Here is a 16,989-nt window from a genome sequence, read left to right on the forward strand (position 1 = left end):
TGGGACCCCTATAATGTGAATGTTGGTGCTTTTAATGTTGTCCCAGAGGTCCTTAGACTGCCCTCATTTCTCTTCATTCTTTTTTCTTTATTCTGCTCCGTGGCAGTGACTTCCTCCAATCTGTCTTCCAGCTCACTTGTTCATTCTTCTGCCTCATTTATTCTGCTATTGATTCTTTCTAGTGTATTTTTCATTTCAGTTATTGTATTGTACATCTATTTGTTTTTTCAAGCTTCTAGCTCTTTGTTAATCATTACTTGTACCCTCTCAGTCTGTGCCTCTATTCTTTTTTCGAGATTTTGGATCATCTTTACTATCATTACTCTGAATTCTTTTTCAGGTATATTGCCTATCTCCACTTCACTTAGTTGTTCTTCTGGGGTTTTATCTCTTCCCTTTGTCTGGAACAGGTTTCTCTGCTGTGTCATATTTTCTCATTTTCTGTGTTTATGGTCTCTGTTCCTCAGGCTACAGGATTGTAGTTCTTCTTGTTTCTGATGTCTGCCCCCTGGTAGGTGAGGTTGGTCCAGGGGCTTCTGCAGGCTTCCTGGTGGGAGGGACTAGTGCCTGCCCCCTGGTGGGTGTAGCTGGATTTTGTCCCTCTAGTGGGCAGGGCTGTGTCAAGAGGTGTGTTTAGAGATGGCTGTGGGCTCAGGAAGACTTTAGGCAGCCTCTCTGCTCATGGATGGGGCTATGTTCCCACCCTGTTGGTTGTTTGGCCTGAGGCGTCCCAGCAGTGGAGCCTGCAGGCTGTTGGGTGAGGCCAGGTCTCAGTGCCAAAAGGTGACCTCTGGGAGAGCTCATGCCATGAATATTCCCTGGGGCCTCTGCCACCAGTGTCCTTGCCCCCAAAGTGAGCCACAGCCAACCCCCCACCTCCCCAGGAAACTCTCTGAGACCCGCAGGTAGGTCTGGCCCAGGTTCCCATGGCGTCACTGTTTTGCCCTGGGTCCCAGTGCATGTGAAACCTTGTGTGCACCCTCCAAGAGTAGAGTCTCTGTTTCCCCCAGTCCTGTGGAGCTCCTGCACTTAAGCCCCACTGGCCTTCAAAGCCAAGTACTCTGGTGGCTCCTTCTCCCAATGCCAGACCCCCAGGCTGGGCCTGACGTGGGGCTCAGAACTCTCTCTCCTGTGGGAGAACCTCTGCAATATAATTATTTTCCAGTTTGTGGCTCGCCTACCCGGTGGGTATGGGATTTGAGTATATTGCAGAAGCACCCCTCCTACCATCTCGTTGTGGCTTCTTCTTTGTCTTTGGGTATAGAATATCTTTTTTGGTAGGTTTGAGTCTTTTTTCTAGATGGTTATATAACAGTTGTGATTTGGGTGTTTCCTTGAGAGGAAGGTGAGCTCAAGTCCTTCTACTCCACCATCTTGTCTCTGTCTAGTTGCTCAGTATCTTTTTTAAAAATATGTGAAGGAAATTTAACATTGTCTTGATAACTCCAGGATTTTCAAAGTCAGATATTTTGCTTTCTATATATATTACCTTGATATTCTTAAGAAATCTTTAAACATGTAGACCATATTATAAAAGTCTTTGGAACAGGGAACTTCCATGGCTCTTGACTTTTTTTAAGTTTTCTTTTTTAAATTTACAGGAGCTCTGCTTTTACCTCGGTTATTGATCTTGGTATTTTTTTTCAAAATTTAGGTCTTATGTATGAAAATAATTAGCCACTGCTCATTGTTTTTTTGTTTTTTTGTTTTTTTCTGGTGTCAGGAATGGAATATTACTACTGAATTTCTTTCCTGTCCTGAGTTGCATACTTTAGTGGAAGCTTTATGACCTTGGAAGGTCTCTCTGGGCTGATCATATCACTTAGGACTTAAGGATTTTTTTTTTTTTTTTTTTTTATAAAGTGACATACGCTTTTTTTTTTTTAAGGAATTCCTTTATTTTTATTATTTATTTATTTATTTTTGGCTGTGTTGGGTCTTCGTTTCTGTGCAAGGGCTTTCTCTAGTTGCGGCAAGCGGGGGCCACTCTTCATCGCGGTGCGCGGGCCTCTCACTGTCGTGGCCTCTCTTGTTGTGGAGCACAGGCTCCAGACGCGCAGGCTCAGTAGTTGTGGCTCACGGGCCTAGTTGCTCCGCAGCATGTGGGATCTTCCCAGACCAGGGCTCGAACCCCTGTCCCCTGCATTGGCAGGCAGATTCTCAACCACTGAAGGATATTTGATTCTAGAGGAACTATGAGTTGCTTTCTGATCCTAAAAGTTTTGATTTTAAATAGTTTTCATTTTCATTTTATGACTTCCTTTAGGTCTTTAATCCCATTGCGCAATAATATACAAAGAAGTAACTGACTATTTCTGTGATTTTTAAGAATGGGAAAGTGATGCCTTTTCTTATTTTAGCTTGCTTTTGGTGGTAAGCATGTTCTCAACTGAGCTTAATCAGTGAATCTAAGCTTGACTCTGAATGAAGAGAGATAACAGAAATGGACCAGTTGAGAAATGGTGGAATAGAGGTTTATTTTCCTAGGCAATATTAATTATCTTTCATATATGGATTTTTGTTATTCCCTTTTTAATTTCAAATAGATTTTTAAAACTTAATAATGTTAATCTAAAAGCATCAAAAATAAGCAGTGTTTTTCTCAGAATTTCTTAATACCTTTTGAACAATTTATTAACACTCTACTTGTTGAGTACATCGGCCATCTTAACAGAAAAAAAGAAAGAAAGTGGCACTAACATATAAAACGTGTATTTTTCTCATGCGCAGAGAAGTTTGGAGGAGCTCAAAGGGGTTAAACCATGTAACCAAGGATCTAGGCTCCTTTGGTCTTTTTCTTGTGCCATCTTTAGCCTTTGCCTCTCCTCCTCTTAGATGCAAGACATTTGCAGTAGTAATAGGCATCACGTCTGCATTCTTGGCAGCAGAAGGAAAGGCACAAAGCAAAATTCTTCTCCTTGCAAGGCTTCTCTACCTTTTAATTAGGAAGAGAAGGCCTTCCCATGGATTGCCGATTGTAAAGCATTGGCCAGAGTGCAGCCACATGCATGCACATACAGTTCCAAGCTGGGAGTAGAGGAGTTTGCTCTCCCACTGTAGAGTTTGCTCTACAGTACAAGGAGGCAAGGGAGAATGGGGCTGGAATGGTTATCAAGTGAGCTAGATTATGGTGTGTGTATCACTGGGCATAGAGAAAAGGAGCATTTAAAACTTTGCCACTTGTGTAAATGTTTCTTCAGGCTGTGCTGTACTCGTAATGTCAAATCCCGAATCTGTGCCTATGAACATCATTTTATTGGCAAGATAAGGTGTTAAAATAAGAATGTTAAGGTTAAGTTCATGTATTAGAATATCATTACTGTTCTTTCCTTTCCTCTGGCAGCCTAAAGACATAAGTGAAGAAGACATAAAAACTGTGTTCTATTCATGGCTACAGCAGTCTACTACTACCACACTTCCTCTGATAGTATCAAAGGAAGAATATATTAAGTTGGAAATGAAAGATGGTGAGTATATTTTATTTGTTATTTCAATATTTTTCCAATTAGAGAAGTCAGAAAATTTTTCATTGTTTTTCCAACTTGTGATATGTATGAACAGGAAACCTAATAATGATAATTAAACAGTAGATTTTATGTATCAAAGAATGCCTCTGTTTAAATTTAAATAAATTTAAATTTTAAGTTATTTCATCTCAGCTTCAGTACTAACTACATTTATTACCTTCCTTTTAATAGGGTTGAAGGAGTTTTCTCTGAATATAGTTCATTCTTGGGAAAAGGAAAAAGAAGAAACTCTTTTTCTGTTGAGTACCAATCTGCTACAGAAGATGACAATAGAAGTAATTACATACTATTGAATATTTAATGAAATAATATTTTCACATGTGATTGATTCTAAAGTATGAATTTACCTGTTACCTGGCATCCTAAAGTGTATTAGAAACTTGAATGATAAGAGTAAGGAATAACTTGATTTAAAATATTTTATTCTATAATCTCTTTAACTTATCTAAACAAATTGTTGATTTATCCTAAATTTGAAATTGATGCCTCCACACAATTAAGTTTTAAGAATAGAATTGATCGTGTTAACTGGCAAGTGGATCATGATTTTAAAATCTTCTAGTACTGAAATAAATGAAAACTTAGCTTAGGGGGTTAATTTTTTTAATTCATATTTTTATTTGCAGTTTTGCTGCACAACCCGTGTTATTTTGTCAGTTCTTTATTTCTCAACTCTTCACAAATATTATCAGATCACTTTTCTTCCAGAAATATTTTTAAAGTGCTCCTTTTAGAATATTATGTCTTGGTTAAGATATTCACTCTTGTCCTTATAGAATTAAAGATTCTCTAGTCATTTAGAATTTCAGTGGTTTGAAATTAGACATTATTTGTCTACTTTTGAAATATAATTTAAGGAATACCATTCAGAGAAGGTACAAATTTAAGATTGTGAAAAGAAATAAATGTGACACAAATCAAAATTGCAAATAAAGATATATCTGTAAACTCTGTTAAGAAGATGACATTCTTTACTGCTTGTTAACCATAAATATTTATATTCCTTGGACAAGTAAATTATTATTGTTAGGGCTATTTTAAGTTATAATCTTGCATGTACAATATATCTTTTCTCTCTGGTGTAACAGAATCAGAAATTCAGTTTCCTGGGACCCAAGAAAAACAGGCTAAAGGTATAACTTTGAAATGTACAATTGATTTTTCCTTGCTACTATAGGTCCTTCTGGATCCTATGGTAAAAGAAGAAAACAGTGAGGAAATTGACTTTATTCTTCCTTTTTTAAAGCTGAACTGCTTGGGGTAAGAAGTTATGGCCAAACTAGCATGTTTAGACACATGTTTGACAATATCTTTGCCAGGGCTTTTATGTGTAAATGTTAAATTAGATGTTAATATCATTGACTAGTCTTACTAATGCAATAGTAAATATTTTTTTCAAGGATTGTTTCTGTTTTCACACCTGGCTTAGTAATTTGCCTTCTCTTCTTAGATAACTAAAAGTCTGGAACTTATTAGAAATTTTACTTTGAGATTTGATTTGTGAAAAGAGAGCCAACTAGATATGACCTGGATCATACATGCTTGAATAAAACAATAATCCTTTAAAATTAATAAATTAATTTTAAAAGTTAAATCCAAAAACATTAGTTGAATGTTTAAAAATATTTCAAATTAAGTTATTCCTTCACTATCTTACTGATGTACTGATTGGGGTTATTAGTGTTTTCCTCAACTTTAAGACAAACAAATCTGAAAAGAACCTCCTCAATTTCTTTAGCTCTTAATACAGTATAAGAATCTCACATAAACATTACTTCTTAGAATTCTTCACAGAGGCCTTTAGTAGATATAGTAGTAGTGATTTGATTTCCTGTAATAGTATAGTCTATAAATGTTTTAGTAAAAGGATTAAACTATAAAGTAACAATGCTTAAATGTGGCATAATATTCAAGTATAAAGTAAAATCTCTTCAGTTCAGACTAATTTTAGGAATTTATGATATTTATTATCAGAAATAAACTGGCAGAGTTAGGAAGTAGGTCAAAGTTCATATGTGTATAATCTACAGATTGAAACTGGATTTCAAAAATGACGTTTAAGAGGAAATAAGTCTTCAATTATGCTAACACTTGAAAAGCACTCATTTATGATAATGTTGGATGACAAACAAGAAATCATTTTCAGGGGGATATTTGTATGCAGTAAGACAAATTCCTTAAGGAGTCCTATTAGGGCAAAACTTTTAGTTACTGCACATGTTTGAAAGTAATAAAAATAGTTTTAAAACCTGTGACTCAGATTTGGCACTAATTCATTTTACTTTCAAGTAAGGGAGCATTTTTAAGATTTTACTCTTTATTAACTCATTAAGTAGCCTGGGAAGAAAAGTTTCAGAATTTTTTATAGCTAGATTTTACCCTGTTTCAGTGTTTTATCATGCAATTTACATGTTTGCAGAGGAGTGAACTCCTTAGGCGTCTCCTCCGTGGAGCACATCACTCATAGCCTCCTAGGACGCCCTTTGTCTCGGCAGCTGATGGCCCTTGTGGCAGGACTTAGAAACGGAGCCCTTTTACTCACGGGAGGAAAGGTATGTGGTTAAAGTGTGCTCATTTTCACTAATTAGCAATTTTTAATTCCTCTCTTTGGGTTTTTATCATCTATTATATAGGGTTGTTGATACCAGATATGGAAAACATTCATTCATTCACTAATATTTTTGAGTGCCTGCTGTTAGATATTGGGAACATGGTGATGAATAAGGTGATGGTCTCCCTGCACTTTTTCTATATCAATTGATATGATTGTATGAATTTTCTTTTGTAGGATGTTGGTAGGGTGTTAATAAGGTTGATTGATTTTCAAATGTTCAACCAGCCTTGCAAATCTGTAATAAATCCCACTTGGTCGTGGTCTGTTATTCTTTCCATAATATCTTATGGAAAAACCCGAACGAACTTTTTGGCCAACCCACACATTGCTGGGTTCTGTTTGCTAATATTCTGTTGAGGATTTTTGCATGTAAGTTCATGAGCAATATTAGCCTATAGTTTTCTGTTTTTGTACTGCGTTTGTCTGGATTTGCTCTCAGGGTAATACTGGCCTCGTAAAATAAGTTGAAAAGTGTTCCCTCCTGTTCTGTTTTTTGGAAGAGATTGTATAAAATTGATGTTAATTCTTTAAAATAGTATAGTCTGTAAAAATGTCTGTATAGTATAGTCTGTGTAGTATAGTCTGTAAAAATAGTATAGTTTTGTAAAATCTCCACTGAAACCATCTGGGCCTAGAGATTTCTTTATAAATTCTTTATAAATTCAAAGTCCTTAATTGTTTCATTTTGGCAGGCATTTGGTAGTTTGTAGTTTTTGAGGAACTGGTCAAATTTATGAGCATAAAGTTGTTTGTAGCATTCTCTTACTGTGCTTTTAATAGGTGCAGAATCTGTTGTGATGTCCCATTTCCTGTTATTGGTGATTTGTATCTTCCCTTGTTTTAATCTTTGTCAGTCTTGTGAGAGGTTCCCTGCCCTTTTAAGGGACTTACAGTTTTATTCTCTACCAATGCAGTATTTTTTCCAGGGCTACAGTGTGGTCTTTGTGAGTCTTCGTGCTTTTTTTCAATTCAAAATTATAAGGCTTTTTCATTTCTATTCACTTTTAACTCTAGTATAATAACTTTTTTTTTCCTCTTACTAACCCAGTTGCTCACTTTTGATTCTTACTTAAAATATAGCAACTACTCCAATAATCTAAGTTTCCACTTTAGGAAGCTAGAAAAAGAAGAACAAATTAAATCCTATGTAAGCAGAAGAAAAGAAATAATAAGAATTAGAGCAGAAATCAATGATTTGAGAACAGGAAATCAGTAGAGAACATCAGTGAAACCAAAAGCTGGTTCTTTGAAAAGGTCAGTAAAATTGATAAGCCTCTAGCCAGGCTAAGAAAAAAAAGAGGATACAAATTACTGATATAAGAAATGAAAAAGTGGATATCAGTACAGATTCCATGGACATTAAAAGGATAATAAAGTAGTAATAGTAATAAACAACTCTATGCCTAAAAATTTGATAACCTAGATGAATAGACCAATTCCTTGAAAGACACAGTCTGCCAGAACTCACACAAGAAGATATGGACAATATAAAAAGGCCTATACCTATTAAAGAAATTGAATCAATAATTAATAACTTTCCAAAACAGAAAGCACCAGGCCCAGATGGGTTCACTGGTGAATTCTACCAAACCCTCAAGGAAGAAATTATACCAATTCTCTACAGTCTCTTTCAGAGGATAGAAGCAGAGGAAATACTTCCTAACTCATTCTGTGAGGCCAGCATTACCAAATAACAAAACCAGACAGAGGCATTACAAGAAAACTACAGACTAATATCTCTCATGAACATAGATGCAAAAATCCTCAACAAAAGATGAGCAAATCAAATCAACCAATGTATTAAAAGAATTATATACCACAATCAAGTAGGATTTATTCCAGGTATGCAAGGCTGGTAAAATACAGCAACTACTCTACATGTTTTCTAGATTACCTGTGTCAAATTTCAAAATATATCATCATGGTAGAATATTTATTTTGAAAAACAATATCCTATTGATTCAGAAACCATAGTTCCACTGTCTCACATAGAGGTAGCGTGATTAATAGAAAGAGCAAGTAGAAGACCTGAATTTGAGTCCCACCTTTGTTATATACTTACTGGCTGTGACCTCAGGCAGTTTTCAGTTTCTTACCCTGCCTTTTAGGATTAACCTCACTTAAGAGAAATAATATATATGAAAGGTGCTATACAAATGTGAATTACTTTGAGTGAGAGAAAAGGCCCTCTGATTAGGCAAAAAGTGACAGGTGGGGCCTACACCCCAGCACCCCTAATTTCTTTATTCTTTGGGGTCCAGTGACTTTAAATATAAATGCAGTTCTGTAAACTATAATGATGGTAGTATTGTTGAATGCCTGCTAAATTTCAGACTTTGCACAATAAGCTTGGCTGTTTTTCCAGTTCACAGTAATGAAAAGCAAAATATTACAGCTGGTGCAGGGGTGTTAAAGCTAGACAAAGCAACAATGGTAAGAAATAGTAGTAGATTGGACTTCCCTGGTGGCACAGTGGTTAAGAATCCACCTGCCAGTGCAGGGGACACGGGTTCAAGCCCTAGTCCAGGAAGATCCCATGTGCCACAGAGCAACTAAGCCCGTGCACCACAACTACTGAGTCTGCGCTCTAGAGCCCGTGAGCCACAACTACTGAGCCCGCATTGCACAACTACTGAAGCCCGCATGCCTAGAGCCCCTGCTTCGCAACAAGAGAAGCCACCACAGTGAGAAGCCTGTGCACCACAACGAAGAGTAACCCCTCCTTGCTGCAACTAGAGAAGGCCCACACGCAGCAACAAAGACCCAATGCAGCCAAAAATAAATAAATTTATTAGGGGAAAAAAAAGGAAAGAAATAGTAATAGATTGAGGGAGGAAACCTATATTAAAAGAATTATAAAAACCTAGCAGTGGCAGACGTAGAGAATGGACTTGAGGACATGGGGAGGGGGAAGGGTAAGCTGGGACGAAGTGAGAGAGTGGCATGGACATACACTACCAAATGTAAAATAGATAGCTAGTGGGAAGCAGCCGCATAGCACAGGGAGATCAGCTCGGTGCTTTGTGACCACCTAGAGGGGTAGTATAGGGAGGGTGTGAGGGAGGGAGACGCAAGAGCGAGGAGATATGGGGATATATGTATACGTATAGCTGATTCACTTGTTATAAAGCAGAAACTAAGACAGCATTGTAAAGCAATTATACTCCAATAAAGATGTTATAAAAAATAAAATGAACACAGAATCCAAAAAAAAACCTAACCGTGTTCAGTCTTCTAAGGGGCACTTATAGCAATGTTTAGCAAAATTTAAATATGTGTACCTTTTGATGTAGTAATTACACTTCTAGAAATTTATTCTGAAGGTATAATCTGACAAATAAGTAAACATATATGTATGGATATTTATTTTAGCTTTACTTATAATAGTTAAAAAGTGGGAATAGCATAAATATACACCAGGAAGGGTCTTGATAAACACATTATGGTCCAGTACATCCTCACAGTGGTATTGTACTAGGGAGCTGATGCAGCTCTATATCTGTTGATAAAGAGGACAATGATTTATTGTAAACCCTCAGGAATACTGTAATCCCATGTTCATAAATTTGCATAAAATGTGTGTGGAGTGTCTGGAAGGATGATACAGCAAAACAGTTGACAGTAATTAATTCTGTGATGTGGGACGATTACAGATTTTTTTTGACCTTCCTCTACTAAGTATTTGCAATTATTTCGTATTTTTTAAATGTTATTTTATAATCAGGGATGTGGATTTTCTTTTTTTCCCTGGCCGTATTGAGATGTAATTGTTATATAACATTGTGTAGTATATACTTGATTGATGAGGCTGAATCTTGGTGGTTATCACAGTGACAGAGGCTATTTCTGTGACTGAATATATTAAGAGTTCTAATTTAAGCAATTATTTTCTAGGGGAGTGGAAAATCAACTTTAGCGAAGGCAATCTGTAAAGAAGCAGTTAACATATTGGATGCCCATGTGGAAATAGTTGACTGTAAAGCTTTACGAGGTATGAATATGGTAATACTCTACATAAATCTTTTTTCTGGTAGAAAGAAATGTTACTATTTAATGCTGCTAATTTAATAAATACAAATATCTAATCTTTAACTTTTCTGTTGGTCATTTAGTCATTGAAATTACTTAGAAGTTTTGAATCTTTGGCTTGCTAATGTTTTTAATGTTTCTAATAAAAATTTTAAAACTCTCCATATTTGATTATTTGATGGAGGCCTTTTTTTTTTTTCCTAGCCAAAACTCTTTGTAGACTATATTCCTGAAAATTCCAACTTACACCACTCTGAGAAAGTTAGTATCTAGAATATACTCTAATGGGTATAGATTCCCTCTGACTTGCTTTGGGAAACTCATAGGATGGCTGCCTCAGGGGAGGGAAAGTGGGTGGCTAGGGACAGCAAAGAGGAGACTTACAATTTATCACATACAGCTGACCCTTGAACAGTGTGAGTGTTGGGGTGCCAGCCTCCATGCAACCAAAGCTCTTTGTGTAACTTAGAGTCACAGCCCTCTGTGTACGTGGTCCCTCTGTGTCCACAGATTCAGCCAGCCTTGGGTGGTGCAGTACTGTAGCGTTTACTGCTGGAAAAATCCACATATAAGTGGACTTGCACAGCTCAAACCCATGTTGTTCCTGGGTTAGCTGTACACTAGTACTTTTGAAAGTCTTTAACATTTATATTATTATCTATTCAATTTTTTAAAAATCAGAAAGATTTTACTGAGTAGTTAATTTTTCCCCTCTTGGCTACCACTACCGTATAGTCCCAACTAGTCATATTCTGTTTTTTAATCTAGTATATGATAGGAAACTAAGAAATGGCCTTTGAAAACCCATTACTTCATATTCTATAAATGTGGTTTTAGAGACATTGTCCATCTCTTTAGAGTCTTGCTTGAAGCCTCATGTGAAAATTTTGTTTGAGGACTAAGTAACAGGAACTCTTTACATTGGTTTATGAATTGGTATGTTCTCTGTTCTTTGAAAATTAAAAGTTTGTAATTCACCAGGAAGATTGAAGCCAAATTAATGATTCAAATATAGCAATTCTAGGATCTCTAGGTGGCTACCTTTGTGTTTGATTTTATCTGACTTGTGATCCCCTGCTTTCATTTATATTTTCCCACATCATGCTTTTATTTTACTGTTTTGTTGCAAGCCATCTGAAATTCTCCATGGAATGAGGCAAGGATAGATAAATACATATGTATAGAAATTATAGTAGCATATTCATTTTTTCAGTTTTATAAAATTCAGTACTTAGTCCTTTGAGGCTGTATTATTTAAACCATGTTAGTGATTAACAAATTTTAGTGATTGGTATATATATATATATATATATATATATAAAACAAAATACTGTATTGATTGAATTTTCATAGTCAAATCAATATTGAGCTTTTCTAATGCTTTCAAGGGCAGCCTGAACTTTCCCAGCCCTCAAATAACAATAAAACCATTTCATATCTTCTGTGTTAAGGAAAAAGGCTTGAAAACATACAGAAAGCCCTAGAGGCGGCTTTCTCAGAGGCGGCGTGGCGGCAGCCTTCTGTTGTCCTGTTGGATGACCTGGATCTCGTCGCTGGCCTGTCTGCTCTTCCAGAACACGAGCACAGTCCCGAGGCTGTGCAGAGCCAGAGGCTCGCACATGGTAACGTACCGCGTTCACTCGCTGGCTGCAGGCCCTTGTCCTTTATCAGACAGCATTTCCAGTCTTCGTAGTAAATCTGCTCTCTTTGGAGAACAGAATATGTGCTATGTAATGTGTTGCTTTTGAGGCCTCTGGTAGCATTCTAAGGTTGCTCTGTATTAGCAAAATCAGTAGAGTCAGAGCAGTGTGAAAATTCTGCGACTTCATCATTAGTCTTTGGGGCCTTTTCATTCTCCTCCACTTATTAGAAATTGCTGAATTGTACAGATTTACTCTTGCTTTGTTCATTTGACAAATATTTCTGTGCACAGTCTATATTGTCAGAGTCTTGGAGAAGAAATAAAAGTAAACAGATATAATGTTAGTACAGAAGACTGATAGTCATAATGATAGCTACCATGTGTTGACTGCCCTTTCGGGGCTAGGGGTTGCTTTGTACTCTACATGCAGATATTCTCCTGGTTTTATAGGTGAGTAAATGGAAATTCAAAGATTATGTAATTTGACCAGGATGACACAACTAGGAGGTAGGTAGGATATGTTCTCCTAAGAAGTATGTACAGGGTGTGATAGCACATATACTAAATTGAGGGTGGTGTGGGAAGTTATCAGGGTCTTTTGGGGGGAGTTCATAACTGAGACGAGTTTTGTTTTGTTTTGTTTTGTTTTTTTTGGCTGCCTTGGGTCTTTGTTGCTGCGCACAGGCTTTCTTTAGTTGTGGCGAGCGGGGGCTACTCTTTGTTGTAGTGCGCAGGCTTCTCATTGCAGTGGCTTCTCTCTTTGTGGAGCACGGGCTCTAGGTGCATAGGCTTCAGTAGTTGTGGCATGCGGGCTCAGTAGTTGTGGCTCGCGGGCTCTAGAGCACAGGTTCAGTAAGTTGTAGTGCACGGGGCTTAGTTGTTCCGCGGCATGTGGGATCTTACTGGACCAGGGATCGAACCCATGTCCCCTGCATTGGCTGGCAGATTCTCAGCCACTGCGCCACCAGGGAAGCCCCCTGAGATGAGTTTTGATGGAGGAGTAGAAGTTATTATGGAACAGTTTCAGGCTAATGAAGATGCAAAAGAAGTGTGGCCCACAGGCAAAGGTACAGAGGTAGAAGAAATCACAGTATGTTAGACAATACTCCTTTGCCTGGAGCTTAGGGTTCAAGGAGAGGATGGGGCCAGGGTGGGGGTTGGAGGATTTTGCAGCCTTCCGCTGGCTGCCTCGAGGTTCTTAAGAGGTGAAATAGATAAAAAATGCAACCACAGTGGCTTGGGTTACTTTAAACTGGTGTTAATCTCACATTTGGAATCCTGTAGCGTCTGCAAGACTTGTTAGTCTAGTGTTTAAGGGAATGCTGCAGATTTCTAGGTCAGGACTCAGATATACGTTATTAATGCCTGTTTCAGTTCTAACCTCATACCAGCCAAACTTTGCAAAAGCTAGGGTAGAAAGAGATTGTTCAGGAAGTCATAGGAATATGAGCTGTACTTTGCTTACTTAAACTTCCATGTTGTGTTCTATTATCATCCTTCTATAATATTTATTTCAATCCTTCTATAGTATTTATTTCAGAGCCTCCTTTTCATTTACTTAATAAGATCTAGAAGAAGGAACCTCACTAGGCATTGTTCTGAGTATACAGAGTTTACAGTGCTTCCTATACCTTCATTAGATTGACTAGAGCCTGGCCAATATTAAGTCCTCAGTAGATAAACTGATGAATGAATGGAAGATTTAACTTTTAAACGGTAAAGAGGAGCCATTCCATTCATACTCCACCTTAAAGCTCAAGTTTAGGTTATTATTTTTAATGAATGTATGATTTTAAAATTTCATGCTTTTGTGTACTAAGCTTTTACACTATATTACTCAATTCTAGCTTTGAACGATGTGGTGAAAGAGTTTATTTCCATGGGAAGTTTGGTGGCACTGATTGCTACAAGCCAGTCTCAACATTCTCTACATCCTTTACTTGTTTCTGCTCAAGGAATTCACATATTTCAGTGTGTCCAGCATATTCAACCTCCCGACCAGGTAACATACTACTTGTGAAGATTATTGAAATATGTCCCTTTTTTTTTTTTTTTTTTTTTTTTTTTGGGCTGTGCTGCGTGTTATGCAGGATCTTAGTTGCCCAACCAGGACTGAACCCATGCCCCCTTCAGTGGAAGTGTGGAATCTTAACCACTGGACCGCCAGGGAATTCCCATATGTCACTTTTTATATAAATTACATATTTTTCAATTTTATTCATGATTTATAGCTTTAAAGTAATGCTTATGTTAGTGATCTTAAGGGTACATAAAAATCAACCTTCAGTGAATGTTTTGCTCTTAGATGCACAATTTTCATTTGTAACCATCTGAAATATTACCAGGTGCTTTCCAAGGAAATGTCTTTTTAAAAAACAGCATTTCTTTTTTTTTTTTTCATTATTAAGTTTTCTTTTTTATTCCATTTAAAAACCCTAAAAATTCTGAACTGCTTCATTTCGCATGGGTAAAATCTGTAAATACACTATGGAAATTAGAATTTTTTTTCTGCTTTAGTGAGATATAATTGACAAGTAAAATTATATATATTTAAAGTGTACAACATGATGATTTGCTGTACATGTACATTGTGAAATCTTTACCACAATCAAGTTAACACATCCATCACCTCACATATTTACCTTTTTTAAGCATTTCTTCTTTTAAAAATTTGACTGACTAAACTTTTTTTTTTTTTTTTTTTTTTACCAGCACTAATATTCTGTACCCACTATGACTCTGGCACCCATTTCCAACATGTGGGGTTTTTTCCCCACACCATCAAGCAATTTTTGGACACCAACTGGGTGTCCTACAATTCAGCTCAATTCTGACACTACCCATAGATAGCATCAGATTCCACAGGTTAAGGCCTCAGTTCCACAAGACAGCCCTCCAATTCAGATGCCAATGTTACCTGTGCTTCTGACTGGTGATAAGTCAGAGGTTCCCACTGTTCCCTCTTTGGATTCAATTAATTTGCTAAAACAACTCACAGAACTTGGGAAACTGGTTTACTCACTAGATTACCAGTTTGTTACAAAGAATATTAAAGGGTACAAATCAACAGTCAGATGAAAAGATACATAGGATGAAGTCCGAAACAAAGGAGTTTCTGTCCTTGTGGAGTTTGGGGCCTGGCCCGGTGGCACGTGGAAGTGTTCTGGTTCTCCAACCTGGGAGTTCTCCAACCCCATCCTTTTGGGTTTTTCTGGAAGCTTTGTTACACAGGCATGACTGATTAAAGCACTGGCCCTTGTCATCGATTCAGCCTCCAGTCCCTCTCCCTTCCCTGGAAATCAGGGGGTGGGACTGAAAGTTTCAATCCTCTAGTCAAGGTTGGTTCCCCTGGCAGCCAGCCCCCATACTTAGGTGCTTTCCAAAAGTCCCCTCATTAACGTAAACTCAGGTGTGGCTAAAAGGGGTTTGTTATTAATGTCAAGACACCTTTATCACTCTTATCATTAGGGCATTTTAAGGGTTTTAGGAGATCTGTGCCAGAAGCAAGACAAAGACCAAATATATACAAGCACACACAGCCCGTCACCTCCTCTGGGGACTTCAGTCCTGATGGCTTTAGTGGCAGCACGCTCAAAAAGAATGTTCTGGGACAGGCAAGCATATTTTAACTTCTTGTTTAAAATTCTTAGGTCTACTCTAAATATTCAGACCCTGTGCTAATTAACTGTTATTGAAGAATAAAAATACACCTGTTATTCAGCATAACAGAATGGTAGTGGTATTGGTCATTGAATGTGTTTTTAGAATTATGTTTTATAGGAATAACAACAACCCTTAAAGGAACCAAAATAAAAATCTTCTTACTGGAGAACAAAAGAGCAATCATTTATGAATGTGATTTTTTTTTTTTTTACAACTTTATTAAGGTGTAATTGAAGACAACATACTATTTAAAGTGTACAGTTTGATGGGTTTTAACATATATATATATATATATATATGTATATACCATGAAACCATCACCACAATTAAAGTAGCAAACATTTCCATCCCTCCCATGTGTTTCCTACTGCCCCTTTGCAATCATCCCTCCCCCACTCCATCTGCAAGCAAACACCAATCTGCTTTCTGTCCCTGTAGATTATGTCAACCTGATATTTCTCAAATACATGTACAAAAATTTGCCCTTAAGTAAAATTATAAATTTGAATTTTGTGTTTTTTTCTTTAGGATCAAAGATGTGAAATTCTGTATAATGTAATAAAAAATAAACTAGACTGTGATATGAACAAGTTCACTGATCTTGATCTGCAGTGTATAGCAAAAGAAACTGAAGGGTTTGTGGCTAGAGATTTTACAGTGCTTATGGATCGAGCCATACATTCTTGTCTCTCTCATCAGAGTATATCCACCAGGGAAGGTAAGTTTTACTGTTAAAACCAAAATTTGGACTCTTCTTTCTGTCGTGGAGAAGTGTAATTGTAGTAAGGTAAGAATTAAATATATTCCATTTTAGTATTCAAATAAGCAGCTATTTGAGTAGAAAATTGGCATTTCCAGCTAAATTGATGGCATTTTTTTTAATTGAGTTAAGATTGGCTAAGTGAAATCAGACGGAGAAAGACAAATAACATATGATTTCACTCATATGTGGAACATAAAAAACAAACAAAAAAATAAATGAACAAACCAAACTAAACATAAACACGTAGATAAAAAGAACAGAGTGGTGGTTACTAGAGTGGAAGGGGTAAGGGAGGGGAAAATGGGTAAGAGAGGTCAACTGTATGACGGCATGTTTTGAAAATTCATATACAAATAGGACTACCAAAAGAAGTTTTGTTTATTTTTAAACAGAATTAGTTTTAACAACATTGGACTTGCGAAAGGCTCTCCGAGGATTTATTCCTGTGTCTCTGCGAAATGTCAACCTGCATAACCCTAGGGACCTGGGCTGGGATAAGATTGGCGGATTACACGAAGTTCGGCAGATACTTGTGGACACTATCCAGTTACCAGCCAAGGTACTTAAAAAACAACCAAACCAAGCACTACCGACTGCCAGAAGAACCACTGAATCATCCATCGGTTCTGGCTGTATATGTTGTCTTGCCCAGCTTCCGTTTGGTCCAACAAGTATTTATTGTTACCAAATAAATGTCCAGTCCTATTTTTGGCACTCTAACAGATTTTTAAAGTATCTGATGTATTCCTTG

At 37.1% G+C, this 16,989-nt stretch overlaps 1 protein-coding gene across 2 annotated transcripts in view; it reads left to right on the forward strand.

Moving 5' to 3' along the window:
• PEX1 (peroxisomal biogenesis factor 1) overlaps window positions 1-16,989 on the forward strand; it is a 71,687-nt gene that overhangs the window by 21,983 nt on the left and 32,715 nt on the right. For both annotated transcript variants that reach the window (XM_061197807.1, XM_061197808.1), the window contains exons 7-15: window positions 3,344-3,467; window positions 3,699-3,802; window positions 4,705-4,787; window positions 5,947-6,079; window positions 10,036-10,132; window positions 11,622-11,792; window positions 13,660-13,814; window positions 16,004-16,193; window positions 16,631-16,797. In XM_061197807.1, coding sequence (XP_061053790.1) covers window positions 3,344-3,467; window positions 3,699-3,802; window positions 4,705-4,787; window positions 5,947-6,079; window positions 10,036-10,132; window positions 11,622-11,792; window positions 13,660-13,814; window positions 16,004-16,193; window positions 16,631-16,797 — 1,224 coding nt within the window. The remainder of the gene's footprint in view (window positions 1-3,343; window positions 3,468-3,698; window positions 3,803-4,704; window positions 4,788-5,946; window positions 6,080-10,035; window positions 10,133-11,621; window positions 11,793-13,659; window positions 13,815-16,003; window positions 16,194-16,630; window positions 16,798-16,989) is intronic.

The sequence above is a fragment of the Eubalaena glacialis genome, chromosome 8, assembly GCF_028564815.1.
Source record: "Eubalaena glacialis isolate mEubGla1 chromosome 8, mEubGla1.1.hap2.+ XY, whole genome shotgun sequence".
NCBI classification, from domain to species: Eukaryota; Metazoa; Chordata; class Mammalia; order Artiodactyla; family Balaenidae; genus Eubalaena; species Eubalaena glacialis.